Below are 15485 nucleotides of genomic sequence, written 5' to 3' on the forward strand. Positions count from 1 at the left end.
CCAACCGGCGCGGCGCTGGGAGGAAGGGGCGGCCGCCGGGGGAGAGGCCCTCCTCCTCCTCCTCAGGAAGAGGAAGAAGGAGGCCAGGAGAGGCGGCGCCGCCGCCGGCACCGCGCCCTTCCTTCCTTCCTTCCTTCCTTCCTTCCTTCCTTCCTTCCTTCCTTCCTTCCTTCCTCGGCCTCCAGTCCTTCTTCGCCTCAGAAGCCGGGCGTCGGGTTGCCAAGGCGGAGGAGGAGGAGGAGGAGGAGGAGGAAGAAGAAGGAGGAGGCCCTCTGGACGGCCAGCCATGGACCTGGAGGGGCTCTTCGTGGACGAGGAGGGCGCCTTCTCCCTCAGCGGCTTCCAGGAGTTCACGGTGAGAGGGGCTCCCTTCCCCCGCCGGGACACGGCCTCCCCCTCGCCCTCCATCTTGGGCCTGATGGGCCCCTGCGGCGGGGCTAATAGCGAGGCCTCTGAGCGCTGGGCTGCTGGGGCTCTCTGCTGGAGAGGGCCTGCTCCAAGGGAGGACGGGGCGCTTGCCCAGGGAGAGACTCGCCCCAGAGAGTAATAGGGGAATGCTCGCCCATAGAGAAGCATAGCAAAATACTTGGCCATAGAGAATAATGGGGGAATAACTGGCCGTAGGGGAATGCTTGCCCATAGAGGGTCATTAGGGATACTTGCCTATAGAGAAGCATTGGAGAAGACTTGCCCAGAGGGAATAAGTCATAGGAGAATACTTGGCCATAGAGAATAATAGGGGAATGAATGCTTGCCCATAGAGAAACATTGGGAAATACTTTCCCGTAGAGAGGCTCATGGGGTCATACTTGCCCATAGAGGATCATGTATGGAGCCCCTTTTCAGAGCCTCTGCATTCCCCTATCAGCAAGTATTCCCCAATGTTTCTCTCTGGGCAAGTATGGTTTCCCTATGGAACACTACTGTCATTTGTTTTAGGAAGTCCCTCTGAAGAGCTCAAAACACTTATGGCAACCCTAAGGCCACCAAGTCCCTGGCTGGCCTTGGCCAAGTCACACCCTCTCAGCCCAAGAGGGTGGCAATACCAAAAGAAATCCTCTGAAGAAGCCTGCCAAGAAAGCAATGGCACCCCCCCCCCCCTCTGAAGCAACATATGGTTTTTCTTGGCATGTTTCTCCAGAGCGGGTTTGCTATTGCCACTTTCTGAGGCTGAAATGGTGTGACTTGGCCAAGGCCACCCAGTGACCTTAGGGTCACCATAAGTCAGAACGCCTTGAAGGCACACAACAAGAGCAGCAAAAGAAGCATGGATTTACATTTATAGGAGTGTTGTTGAGCTCTGTATTTGGGCATGTCCTCCATTTTAATCTGGAATGTCCTCCGTTTTGTAGTGCCTTGTCCCTCTCCTTTGTAGCAAGCACCTCTGGTCACCCTGACCCACCCTGGTCTGCCACTCCTCTTGCCAGCCCCCTCATCCTTTTCTTGAAGTAGGGTAACCAGATGGAGAGGACAAAAAGGCACTGTAAAATGGAGGGCATGGCCAAATAAAAGCTCTCAAAACACTCCTACAAATGTCAATACGTGCTTCTTAGTCATGCTCAGAATGGAGGACATGGCCAAATAAAAGCTCAACACACTCCTAGAAATGCCAGTCCATGCTCTTAGTCATGCTCAAAATAGGAGGGCATTTTGGAATGTCTCCTGGACAGAAGGTGGAAATGCAGGACGTGTCCTTGAAAAGGAGGGCTGAGTCGCCCTGTGAGGCACTCCCCCTGCCCTGGGTGGCTCTTCCTTCCCCACCTGGCCTTCCCCCATTGCCTCGAAGGAAAGGGGTAGCAACACTCTCCCAGTCTGCCCATTCCTTCTTTGCAGCCTGAGAGAAGGCCTTGGTTGTTGTTGCTGTGTGCCTTTAAGTTGTTCCCAAGTTATGGCAACGCTAAATAATGGGGTTTTCTTGTCACATTTCTTCAGAGGAGGTGTGTCATTCCCTTCCATTGGGACACTGGGGTGTTTCCTTTTTGAGTTAGGCATGACCATCATGTCACATGAGTCAGTTTGGGCTGACAGTCAGTTAATGGGAAGGCTCTTCCAGTGCATTCAGTACATATTTGTTGTTATTGTGTGCCTTCATGTCATTTCTGACTTATGGAAACCCCAAGGCAAAACTTTCATGGGGTTTTCTTGGCACATTTCTTCAGAAAGGATTTGGCGCTTTATTGGCAAGAGTTGTTCAGAGACGGGTTGCCATTGCCTTCTTCTCCTGAGGCTGAGAGAGCTGAGAGAGCAGGACTTGCTTAAGGTCACCTAGTGTGTTTCTGTGGCCAAGTGGGGATCTTGAACCTTGGTCTCCAACAGTTGTAATTCAATCCTCAAACCACTACTTTACAGTGGCTCTCAGCACCGGTCATTGTTGCTGTGTGCCATTTCAGACTTATGGCGACCCTAAGATGAAACTTTCATGATGTTTTCTTGGCAAGAGGGTTTTTTGTCACTGCCATCATTTGAGGCTGAGAGAGTAGTGTGACTTGCCCTCTGTGGCAGGTTATCTGGTGGGTTTCCATGGCTGAGTGGGGATTCAAACCTCTGGTCTCCAGAGTTGTAGGCCAACTCTCAAACCACTATGCCCACATTGGGTTTTAGCACCAGTCTTTCTTGTTGTCATGTCTACCTGCTACATAATTTTCAGAAATAGTATTAGGGCAATAAATACAGAATAAATACAGAAACCCCTTGTCTTTAAAAAAAAACACCACTTCATTCTAAAAGAAATTATTCCATTATCCAACCTCCCAGCCATCTACTTAAAAAAAAAAAAGCTGTGGGAAGAAAGGAGAAAATATTTTTCTGAATATTGTTCTAATTTTTTCTGGGCTTTAGAGTAATATTTACTATCTGTGATTTTGCATTTTATTACATCCTACCATCACTGCTAATATTTTATTTCCAACTTATGTCGATTCTGAGGTGAACATATCGTGGGTGAACCTTTCTTGGCAAGATTTGTTCAGTGGAGATTTTGCATTTGCCTTCCTCTGAGGTTGAGAGAGTGTGACTTGCCCAAAATCATGCAGTGGATTTTTATGGTCAGTACTGGATGAAAGTCTTACAAAGAGAAACCAGGAGGAAAATCTCATTAGGGAGACACATTAAGAAAAGGCATGAACAATTGGGGATAAAATGAGAGGAAAGCATAAAAATGGTTATACTGGGATGTTAGTGGTGAAACAATGAGGCATTTTATCCAGACTAGGCTTTATTTTGTTTTGTGTTTCCAAGCAGGGCATAAGTCCATTGATCTGTTGTTAGCACAAGGAACAAAAGAAACCAAGTTGTTCAATGCTCTGTTTTATTCTTCTCAGTGGGAAACTGTAATGGTGTCATCAGTGAAAGAAACAGCCAGACCTTGAACAAAGGGAAGGGCCAGACCTGGGACAAAAACAGACAAAAGATTGGCAGAATTCATTGCTTTCCTTGGGTGCAGTTGTGTCAGCGACCAGGTCACATGCTCTCAGCCTCAGGGGAAGGCAGTGGCAAACGTCCTCTGAACAAACTTTGCCATGAAAGCTAACAATGGGTGATTATAATCTAGCCATACGGGGAGGGCCACATTTTTCCTGTCAGTACAGAATAATTGGCTTCAGACAACCTGCTTCACTGTTGGTCATTATTCAGCCACTTTTTAAAGAAGTAACCATGTCTGTTTCAGCATGAAAAGAGGAGGGGAAAGGGGGGGGGAGGGGTGCCTTGTATTATCTTTAAGAACAGTACATCTCTCAACAGAGAGATAAGGGAAGAGAAAAAGCAGGAACACATTCTCATTCCTGCTGTCTTTCTCTTCCTATTGCTTCCAGATCATACTCCCCGTCACATCACAACTAGTACTGGTTGGTACACATCTTCCCAGTGGTGGCAAGTGGGGGAAAGACGGTGGACGGTGGTTTCCTAGAGCCAAGGAATGCTATTTAAGCAGTCCTGGGAGCTAGAAGGGAGCTCCCTATTCCAAAAATATGGTAGACTGATTAATGGCCTTAGAAAATGACAAGTTAAACTATTATATCTCCTTCCTTTTTGTTACTTTTTGTTGACTCTCCAGATTAGAGAGTCAACCAAAAACAGGGGGGAGGGGGGGTCAAGAAAAAAATTCTGAAAAATTGGGGAAAAAAAGGATTATGGGTTATTTTCTTTTGGAATGGTGAACAAAATACTTAAGATGAGGTGTTCCTCATTTGTTCCCCCAACATTATAGTGTATTTATAAGAATTATGTAACAGAATTTTGGATAAGACTATAGCCCCATACAGACAGGCCAAAATAAAGTTGCTTCGGGTCACTTTGGAGGTATGCTGTTTAAATGATGCATGTGTCCTAAGAGGCCAGAAGCTGCGCCAAAGCTGCACTCTAGTCCTTAGGACTGGGTTGTGGCTTTGGCATGGCTTTCGGACTCTTAGTAAGGGGCTAATGTATAGTATCTTTCATTATTGCACTTTCTGACCTTACTTTACTACTTTTTGTCCCTTTCATGGGAGTGAGTGCTTTTTGTATGTTTGGCACTATGGGACACTAGAGGCAAGAAACAGCATTCTTTGTTTTACTAATGTTGATGGTTTCTTCTGGTTTTAGTGTGATTGTGTATTTTTGTTTAGTTTTGGGGGGGTTTTGGCCTCTCCTCATAAATTGGCAGAAGCACAGGAGCCAGCATGATGTAGTGGTTTGAATATTGGACTACAACCAGGGTTCAATTTGTAGCTCAGACATGAAACCCAGGGGGTGATCCTAGGCAAGTCACACACTCTCAGCCTAACAGCACACAAGAAATCATGTTATGGAACATTATATAATGAGGGGCTGAGAGAATATTATATAAGAGATGACTGGGAACATCTACGTTAGAGAAAAGAAATTGTTAGTTTCTACTTCTTAAGGCAGGGTGGTATATTCATATGTACAAGTATTTTCGTAAGTGTTTCCTGTGGAGTCATTCAGGTGGATTTAGCTGTCCAGCAACTTGAATAAATTAATCAGATGCTGTAGATCTGGTGAGGCAGAAGGATGCAGAGTCCCAGTACTGCATTATATTCTCCAGTCCTTTCTCTCAGTTTCTTCCCAGGCACCAGCAGCTGAGTGATCGGGTACGCAAGCGACTTTACTATGGCTGGGATAAGGATGGTACTCTTGATAACCTCTCAAGTCCTGTTGCAGGTGAGTCTGGCTGTGGGATGTTGCAGCTGGGCTGGAAAATGAGGGTAAAGGGAGGGATACCCTAGCTGATGTTTTAATTAAGTATATGCTGGACAAAACTCATAAGAATTGAACTCCATTGCTTCCCTGCCTCACCTTATTGACATTTTGATCTTGACATAAGTTTGTCAGGGCTGACATTTCTCTTCTACCTATGTCCTTTTTTTTTCTTGTCACCTAAAACATGGCTCTTTACCCCTTACTGCACTCTTAAATTTGGTTCACAGCTGGTAACAAGTATTTTATATTAAAGGATGTTTTGCAAGCGGAGTTGATAATTGACTCCTGCACCAAGGTCATCATTGTACACAACACTAAGCATAAAAAATATGACACTCACTGAAGCCTGTAGGCATGAGTGAACTAAGGGGGACTTCTATACTACACCTTGGCCAGAGTCAGGATAATGGATGCTAAAATGCAGCCTGAACCATCAGGAACAGGCTGGCTCCTGATGGTTGCTAAAAGACAATTATTTCAGAAGCTGGCAGTCCAAAGTTTGGCCAGCAATTTCTGGTTGAACTTGTCTGGCTGGAAAGATTTGTGAATCATAATAAAAATGCTTGGAACAACTACTTAGGTTTATTTTATGCTTTTGAAGAAGTATCCAAAGCTATACATTCAAAGGCCACTTACCCCTTGTGTGTGTGTGTGGCAGCACAGAAACTCGGGAAGAATGTCTTGCATTGATATTTCTGACCATTCACAGGTCTGGGTGAGAGATATAGGACACTCTCAAACTGATTATCTAAAACAATTAGGGCATCACTGGCATGGTAAAATGACAGTCACATATAGTGATTTTTCTTATATGTCTGTGGTTGAAGCCAAAGGTTGCCTTTTCCTACCAGATTCAGATTTGACACTTTACTGGGTTTTGCAAGCTTTAAAAGAAGAAATGCCAAAAGAATTTTAGTAGTTAATCAAAGTTAAGTGTAGTTAATTTTTTATTAAATTAAATTTTAAAGGATGGCTAACATCAAAATAAAATATGTCTCAATAAGAGGTAATGGGGTTTGTTTTGTTTTGTTTTTTGGCCATTACCCTGAAGAAAGTTTGTCACCAGTCCTGGAATAGTGTATTTTTAGAACTACAGCTCCCAGGCCTAGACCCAGTTATTAATCCCAACTAGAAGAGACGCACTGCATCCAGAAGAAACTTAAGTCAATATTTGTGTAAGTTTCATTGATTCAGTGGGTCAACTATAGAGTTTGGTGGGATGAACAATTGGATTGGGCCCAGAATGCTTTCATTTTGCAGACTGCAAGCTACCTCTTTCCAAAACAGCTGAACTTAGGGGTCTGTCAGAACACTTTCCTCTGAGTTAAATGTGTTTAGGATCTGGGAATAATGAGGCAAATCTTTTGATTCAGTTGTCAGCTTGTTCATGTAATAAGTCTTTACAGTGGATCCTTGTTATACGCTGGGGTTTGGTTCCAAGATCCCCCGTGTATAACAAAATCCGTGTATGCTCAAGTTCCATTAAATATAATGACATAGCAAAATGGTGTCCCTTATAAAAATGGAATATCAAGGTAAATTTATACTTTTTTGGAACATTTTCAAACCGTGTATGCTTGAATCCGTGTATAAAAAATCCGTGTATAAGAAGGGCCGACTGTACTTTAAAGCCTTACCATTTTTGATTTTGTATTCAAAAGGATACTATATGTTTGGAGGTGAAATTGCTTCTCTCACCTTCATAACTTTTTAACATTCTGCTTTCTATCCTCAAGCATGTTTTTTGGTCAGAAGGAGACGCAGCTTTGGTTTCCTAGAAAGGGACATATGTTTCCATCATACAGTGTTTGGACTAGGTCACTGATGTGGCTTTTCAACAAAGGGCTGTGCGCCTAACTTTGAACCCTGTTGCTTTCTTTTTTCTAGATATTGCTGTAGAATTACTCCAGAAAGCTGCTCCAAGTCCTATTCGGAGGCTTCAGAAGAAATATGTATCTCATGTCTCCCGGTATGGCTCAGACTCTTTTCTGCTTTTTCCTCTCAATATTTCTTATCCTGTATATTCATACATTTCTCCCTCTCTTTGGGAATGTGGTTTGGGATTTGTATTTTTATTCTTTACATTAACTTTTGGATTGGCATTTTGCCTTTAAAGTCATTTTAATTGGAAAGGAAATGTGTGTTTGTGTGCGCGCGCGCACATGCGTGCGTGCCTGCACACACAACTTCAGATCATCTGTTGACTTATGGTGACTCAATGAATTTCATATGGTTTTCTTAAGTAAAGCAAATTCAGAGGTGGTTTTGCCAGTTCCTTCCTCTGAAATACAGTATTTGTTGGCTTGCTCCAATCCGAGGCTGCATTCACACTGCAGAAATAATAGAGTGTGACACCACTTTAACTGCCATGGTTCAATATTATGGATTTCTGGGAATTGTAATTTGTTGTGGCAGCTGAGCTCTTTGACAGAGAAGGTTAAACATCTCATAAAACTACAATTCCCAAAGTACCATAACATTGAGGCATGGCAGTTAAAGTGGTGTCATACTGGATTATTTCTGTAGTGTGGACTAACCAAAGCTGACCTTGTTTAAATTCCAAGATCAGACAGGTTCTGGTGCCTTTAGGGTGTTTAGATCCTAAGGCATTATATACACTGAACTAAGAATATATTTACACACATACTAATAACTTTGTACACAACTCCACCTTTAAAAAAGTTGGAAGAGCACCAGTATGTAGCAAAGCCTTGCCACAGAACTATGAAACCACTAGGATATGTAACATCAGGATCAGATATCTCGAGATATACAATTATTTGACCATATGTCTGATGATGCATTTGTTTACATAAAATCAGCCTTACTGTTTTCCAGTAGTGGGTGGTAGTAGTAATAGGTTGGAACAGAGACATTGTAAGGCAGTTGTTAACAGTTATGTTGGGAGAGTTTTTGAGATAATCAGTTCTGTATGAAAGAAATGGGAATAATAGCTAAGAACACTTAACAAGTTAGAAGTCAAACTGTTGCTCCCAACAACTTTTCAGTGAGAGTTTAATATGGCAGAATGAGCTGCTGTAGATATAATCCTGTGAGATATTCCCATTTTCAGGAATGACCTGTGTTTTTGCAAAATCCGCAAAGACAAGCTTATTTTTCCATACCTGCTTCAACATATTACACTTTCTTGACCTGTTTTCATGAATATGACCATGTCTCTTAATCTGCATTCCTTTTTTGTGAGGGGGCTGAGGGGGACGTTTGAACATGGTAATGATAAAGGTAATGGAAATACTCAACAGCCACATTGTGACATATATATTGTGGATAGGAGTAAAAAACATGGTAGATCTTTACTGTACAGGATGAGTTGTTCCAGATCTCCAACTCCTTCTGTAATACAGTTCAAGATTATGCTTTATGGCTGAAATGATAAAGAGAAACTAAGCTTGTGTCCCCTGGTTCTAATTCCAGAGAGGCTTGCATCTCCCCCTGCTCTATGATGTTGGCCCTGGTTTACATTGAGAGACTTCGGCACCGCAATCCTGAATACCTACAGCAAATCTCGTCTTCTGATCTCTTCTTAATCTCCATGGTAAACTTCTGATGAGCTGTGGCTGGGTAGCATTTGCCCAAAAGTTGTGCATGTTTTGTATAATGCATCACTGGTACCTAATAGTCTTTTCACACTTCAGAGACCTATCTTGACCTCACAGCTGAACTGTTATAACCCTTTTGATGTCCCCGTCTGTCCCCTCACACTACAGTATAATTTGGTTGCCTTCAATTTGATATAGAACAACTACAGTAGCTGGCAGATTCCTTTCTTGAAAGCACTGAGCTGAGAATGAGCATCCAGAATTACCCGCCATAAATTTTAACTTGTGAACTCAATGGAGAGGATTAAAGATAAGCGGCTGTGCTCCAAGGCATGGTCTGGATGATTACAAGATGGTCTGGAAGGACTAAGAAGATTAATTTTCCCTTGATACTTTCAGTATCTAGTTCAGCCACTCAGCTGCTCTCTAACTACAGATACTTGCCTATTTTTGAATGCATGTTCTGTGTATAACTGGCTAGGTTGTGGGGATTGATTTTTTCATACAGAAGAGATAGGGAGCCTTTGGCCCTCCAGATGTTTTGGCTTATAACTCTTACCAGCAATTTCCAGCACGGCCAATAGTAAGGACTTGTGAGAGCTGTAGCCCATAGCATTTACAAATTTGTTTAGTTGAGTTTAACAAGCTTCACTGTAGATTCCTTCTGCCCCTCTGCTTATTTTGGGAGCTGGCATACAGGAATCCTGAAATTGAGGCCAGGGTTTTCACATCACAAGTAACTGGGAAATGGACTATATCTAAATCTCATGCTTACAAGAAAACAGGGATGCCACACTGCAACCTTGGCCAAAATGTCACACACTGTGCTACTTCAGTGCATCTCTTGATTTCAGATGGTTGCAAGCAAGTACTTATATGATGAAGGGGAAGAAGAGGAGGTCTTCAATGATGAATGGGGAGCTGCAGGCAAGGTGGATGTACAGACCATGAACGCACTGGAGATGAATTTCCTCAGGGCCATTGTAAGTGCCATGTGAGAGGGAAGGAGGGGTGCAAGAGAAAGGCACACAGACATCTGTTGCTCTCAGTCAAAGTTCAAATGAGCACAGAGAGCTTGATAGAATTAGAATGTCCATGATATATATAAATATGCTAGAGTTTGAAAGCATGTTGGTTGCCTGGGAATAAGCATTGAATGCGGAGGCTGGGCTTTTTGTTCCGTTGAAATACTAATACTGCTTTTCTCATCAGTGTGCAAAGTGTTTTAACATAGGTGTGAGTGCAATAACAAAAAAAAAAAAAAATAACAAAAGAGCAACAGCAGTTTTAAAGTGCACAGCCACAAGAGGGCAAATCCTCCATTTTAAAAAAGTGATAAAAATAGGTTTTTATCCGGTGCCTGAATTCCATGAATGGAAGGACCTTCCCACTCATCTGAAGAGTGCACCCATGAGCAGAGTGTCAGCACTGCTGAAATGATGTCAGATTTGAGAAAGATGCCTAGCTAGCTGTCAACACAGGGAAGGTTTCTTCAGAGATTACTGCACCACACCCTTATAGTGCTGCTATTCCACTTTTACTGCTGTGGATGCCTCCTATAGCATTATGAGGTTTATAGTTCAGTGAGGCCTAAGAGCTCTCTGACTGAGAATGCTAAATGCTCCTCCCTGAACTGCCAATCCCACAATGCCACAGGAGGCAGCCAAAGCAATTAAAATGGAATAGCAGCACTATAAGAGTGTAGTGCATAGTGGGATTATTGCTGATTCATCCTCTCCCTCTACCACAGTTTGTCCAGTAAAAGTAGGAAATCAATGCTTCAAATGTTGTTGAACTGTCATTCCCATCATCCCTTGTCTTTGGTAGTAGTGGCTATAGCTGATTGGAAGAGTGGTCCAGAAACATTTTGAGATCCACAAGTTCTCTGCCTATATAGTAGGGAATTTCCTGTATTTCATGTACCTGCCAAGTAACATTTGTGTTCTGTTTTATTGCTAGTGACAAGAAGACAGTTCTGTCTCACTTCTTTTTTATGTGTTCCCTTTTCTACAGGACTGGAGCCTCTATACAGATCCCAAGGAACTTTTTGAAGTGCTCAGCTGGCTGGAAGGATGGTAGGTATTCTTTCTTTTTTCAGGATGCTGTTGTGCTGCTGTGGCAGGAACAGGGGGAATCCTTTGGCCCTTGTACTGTCTGCTGTCCATTCTGAATGAACTGAGTGTAACATGAGCATCATGCAGACTCCACTTGATCTGGGAATTATCCTCCACATGTCACTTCATGGAGGATAATTCCCAGATCTATGGCTAAATTGCAAGGCTTTGATGAAGCTACTATACCTTTAAGAGGTCCAGAGCAGTGAGCTCTACAGTATAGATACATCAGCCTGCCTTGTGTGCCCCTCATGTCACTTCACAGTGTACCAGACAATAGTAACAGATACTTGTGATTAGGGGTTACACCAAGTCTACAGTTAGCCATATCCCCATGAGCCCATTTATCTGGGTACTTCCTGCTTGTGCAGCAGGGTGCTGCCAGGATACAAGGTCTGTGATGAGCCATTCTTGGGGCAAGGTTTCTAATTCTTCCTTCTGTTTTTGCAGTGTGGCTGAGAGGCAGGGCATCCGACGTGGCTGGTTTACCTACACAGACCTATGTGTCTTAATGGAGCAAACATTGTGGCAGCAGGCTTTGGGCCAGTTTTATCAACAGGTGGCCAAGGTAAGCTAGAGCAGGCTAAACCCAGCATGAGGAAGGCTAATGGGGGTGGAAAAAGCATATAGCTATCCTTTGGTAGAGAGGCAGAGATAGAAACAAGTGAGCAGACTTTCAGTGGTAGAGGGCAATGTGTTTTGTTTGTGTGTGTGAATAAGCATGTGTTAGAGAGAGAGAGAGAGAGCGATTTCTACTAGATGAGATCTGGTATGCTTCTGTTTATACTATTGCCTGAATAGTAAACTTTTTGATTCTGCTAATGTTAATCTTTTAAGCCACCCTTCATCCCACAAGATCCTTAATGTGTTAAATCAAACAAAAGAGAAAAGGAGTTGAAAACATACATAGCAAACAAACAAAAAACCTACCACAACCTGGCTAAAAAGAAAAAGATCCAGACATCATAACTAAGGCGTCTGTCTGTCTGTCTGTCTTCTGATCTCCACAAAACAAAATTTTAAAAATTAATTTTCTGAGTATAAAAAGGTGGGCTGGTCAGCATTTACCAGAAGAAATTTGGCAGAAGAAAGGCTGGTAATCTGGTGGAATTTGGGTGAAAATATTACTATTTGATCAGCTTTCACTCTTCATGTACATACAAGCTGAGCAGACCACTCCTTTTTGTGTTTGAATGATAGACAGGTGTTTAAGTGGGATGCTTAGCAGTGTCTGTTCTTGGGCCTAGCTGGCTTCCTCCAAGTGAGGGAACTTGTGGGGTAAAGGGGAGACAACACGTAACCACCTTGATCTTCTCTTCCCACAGCTGGCTTGCATTCTTGGCATGGTGTACTTGACTGGGATAGCTGCTGTCCTTGCTTCTGCAGTGATCGTTCATCACACTGTACACTTGAAGAGGACAAGCCCTATGGAACTTATTGGCACAAGGAGTGCTCTAGCTCTGTGTCTGCCTGTTCCATCTTCAGTTCAGCTGGATCACAGCTTGGGGCTCCCTGACAGCTCTCCTTACCCAAGAACAGAGAATCAAACCTTTCATGATGAAGAACAGCATCCAGGAAGCAGTGGTGTCATGGCTACAGCTCTCTACCTGTGGAGCAGCGTCCTCAATGTGTTATCATACCCACCACCAGCTCCCATCAGTTCCTCACATTGTCCACGTTGCAGTCAGCCCACCACCTGCATGGCAGCCAACCACACAGCTTGCACCCACCCTGCTACACAGTCAGCTCCCTTTGGACTTCCTACATATTGCACAAGTTGTTCATGCTGGAACTGGCACCTTCCCATGTCGCCTAACTGCAAAGACTGGCCTGAACCACTGACGCTTCAACAGTGTTCCTCACAGGCAGCCTTGGAGCTTGGAAGGATAAAGGCATTCATATTTCCTAGCTAGGGACATAGCTTAGTAACAGGGGTGGGTGTGGGGTGGATCTAGATGGGAAGGTCTGTGGGTGTCATAAAGGCATAGGGCACAAGGGCAGAAAATGCTGGGAGATGGGTTTAGTGGTCTACTAAAAGGGGTGCCAGTTCCACTTTTTGGGTATATCTTCCAAACCTTTCTGCCCCCTTTCCCCTTGGCAGCTGTGCTTAAAAGCTTCAAGGAGTTTACTGGAGATGTGCATCCCATTTTAGAAATCAGGCTGGGATAGAAGGAGGACTGAAACAATGATGCTTCAGTCTGTTGCAACTATCAGCTGAGCCATTATTTGGTCTGGAAGACCTGGCTGAGTCTTTGTTTAACAAGTACAGCTTAGGGTGGCTTCACACGCATTGGGCTGCTAGCAGAAGACACTGAGCCACCTCCTAGCTTGATTTTCTTGTGTGTTAACCTGTCTGGGGCACTTAGAAGTAATGATTCATGGTAGCTCACAACCATGGTGGCAAATGCCAGCAATTTTATATGTTTAAACTATTGAGTGATTTACTACATAATTCAATGTTAATGTGTGAATGCATTCTTGTCCTGAGCTTGCCATCCTTGTTTTTTCTAGTGAGGAAAGTATCCCTTGGTTTCTAAGACCCATGCAGGAGTTAGTGAGATTTACTTCAGCCATAGCACTAGGAAGGAAAGAGGTGTCAATTGCAGATTGAGGTTCAAGATCCCATTATACCAGATTAATTCTGTATTTTGATACCTCCAATCTGTTCTTGTGAGTGCTTGCCTGCTTCCTCCAGTTCTTAGGGTTGGGAAACAACCACATCCTGCAGCTTATTCCTACCAGTGCTTTCTCCTGTACTTTTCACCGTTTCTTGTAGATGGTATCTCTTTCAATAAAGGTAGCTAATAATGTCTCCGTGTTTCATGTTTTTCTCCCCTGTATGAAACCTGAAGTTGGGTGCCACCAGTCCTTTCTAGCTCGTTTTCTTTGTGGGAAAGGTACCAGCACAGTAGGTTCAACTGTCAAAATCTAATAGGCTTGCCTTTGGGGAAATTTGAAATATTTGAGCAATGAGTGCTGTCATGGAGGACCCAGGACTGCATATACAGCCTGGAATTGAAAGTGAGGCTGTTAGTCCTGTTGAAGGCAACATTTAGCTTTTCAAACTTTGTGTTTGCCTCTGAATACAAGATGTGAAAGAATATGAGTTGAAAGGTGCCATTGTTCTTGTGTTCTGCTAGTGGACTTCCCAGGCCTTTGATTTGGCCCAGAACAATTCTATTTTCTTTGTATATGTCAAAAGAACATACTAGAAATATGAGGTGCCCTTTAATCATAATTTTGAAAGCAACTAATTGAAACAGTCAAATAATTGCTGCTTACACCTAATAGTAACCATGCAGCTCATGTATTTTGCTGCACAAAGTAATAATTGCTTCTTGCTAAAATGTAGGACTTGATGTGCATTTTATATGCAAAATTTGCATACATAGCTGTTGAACAGGTGTGCTCAACAAATTCTGTTCCCCTGCATCTTGCAAAATCTTGTGAGTCTCTTACCCGACCCATACATTGTCTGAACTCATCTGTGTGAACAAATGCAGTCCCATTCATTTTCTACCAATACCACCGCCTGGGATTAAATGGTGACTATGCCCTGCTGAGTCTTCGTAGCCACAATTGAATAGTCTTTACAAAACCGACATGCTCTGAGTAGAGTTACTCATAAGGACTGAGGCATAATTATCAACCTTCTCCCACTACAGCAACTGTGATAAAACTGATCCAGGAAGGAGCCAGTGCCCTGCATTACACAGCACAGCTAATGGTGCATGTCCTGGAATGAAAGTAAACAAGAAAATGTGGTCTTTTTATGGTGGTGTTGGATTTTCTTACCTTATGAAGGGAGGAGTATATATGAGAGGGAAGAACATTTAAACACATACATAAATGGCTTATATTTTATTCAGATAAGTATTTATATGCCTGGCCATGTTTCCTTCCAACCTTAGCACCACCTTCAGGTTTTTGGGATGGGTGGACATTCACAAATCAAATCCAACTGCTGATGCTTTCTGGCAGACCAGGGCTAATAAATAGCATTGCTCTATCAGAGCTTGATTTTTAAAAAACAAAACAAAACTTTTTTGGATTACAATTTCCATAATCCCCCAGCCATCACAGTCACTGACCATGGTGTCTGGGGGATTCTGGAAACTGAAGTCCAAAATAACTTTTCTGGGCTTTATGCTATTCATGAAGCTCTGGTTCATACCTGGTCAGTCCTTCCTTTCCTCTCCAAGAGAGAGTTTGTTACTGGACAAGTTAATGGCTAACTGGAAGAGGAATAATGTCCTGGCGAGGCCAAAGGTGGAAGTGCATGGGCATATGGCCAGTGAAGGCAAGAAATAAAGGAAGAGGAGGAGCTGGAAAGAAACTCTGTTGCTAGGCTTCATTCCACACAGGAGCACAAAGGGAAAGGAAGAAACTGAGAGGATGAACAAAGCTAGCAGGTCTTCCCAAGGCATTCTAGCAGGTCCTCCCAAGGCTTATGCAGATCCCAAGTTGCTTTCATGGCCCCTGAGTTGCTTGTTGGCCTTGCAGGTGAGTTGGGATGCTGGGAGATAGCACAACATCTAAGAAGAACAGTACCCTGAAGAAAGGGCAGCAATGATCAGGCATCAGAAGAGTTTCTGGTGGTGAGATATGGGCA

At 43.3% G+C, this 15485-nt stretch overlaps 1 protein-coding gene across 1 annotated transcript; it reads left to right on the forward strand.

The window, feature by feature from the left end:
• The first annotated feature begins 19 nt into the window (after positions 1-19).
• CNPPD1 (cyclin Pas1/PHO80 domain containing 1) lies at positions 20-13685 on the forward strand. Its single transcript, XM_089520400.1, has 8 exons — positions 20-355; positions 5058-5160; positions 7087-7168; positions 8635-8755; positions 9614-9742; positions 10773-10834; positions 11324-11441; positions 12199-13685. The coding sequence occupies exons 1-8, from the start codon at positions 287-289 to the stop codon at positions 12784-12786; spliced, it is 1272 nt and encodes a 423-aa protein (XP_089376526.1). The 5' UTR covers positions 20-286; the 3' UTR covers positions 12787-13685.
• Positions 13686-15485: the final 1800 nt, after the last annotated feature.

The sequence above is a fragment of the Sceloporus occidentalis genome, unplaced genomic scaffold, assembly GCF_023333645.1.
Source record: "Sceloporus occidentalis isolate IW3139 unplaced genomic scaffold, rSceOcc1.0.p SCAF_4, whole genome shotgun sequence".
In the NCBI taxonomy this organism is placed as follows: Eukaryota; Metazoa; Chordata; class Lepidosauria; order Squamata; family Phrynosomatidae; genus Sceloporus; species Sceloporus occidentalis.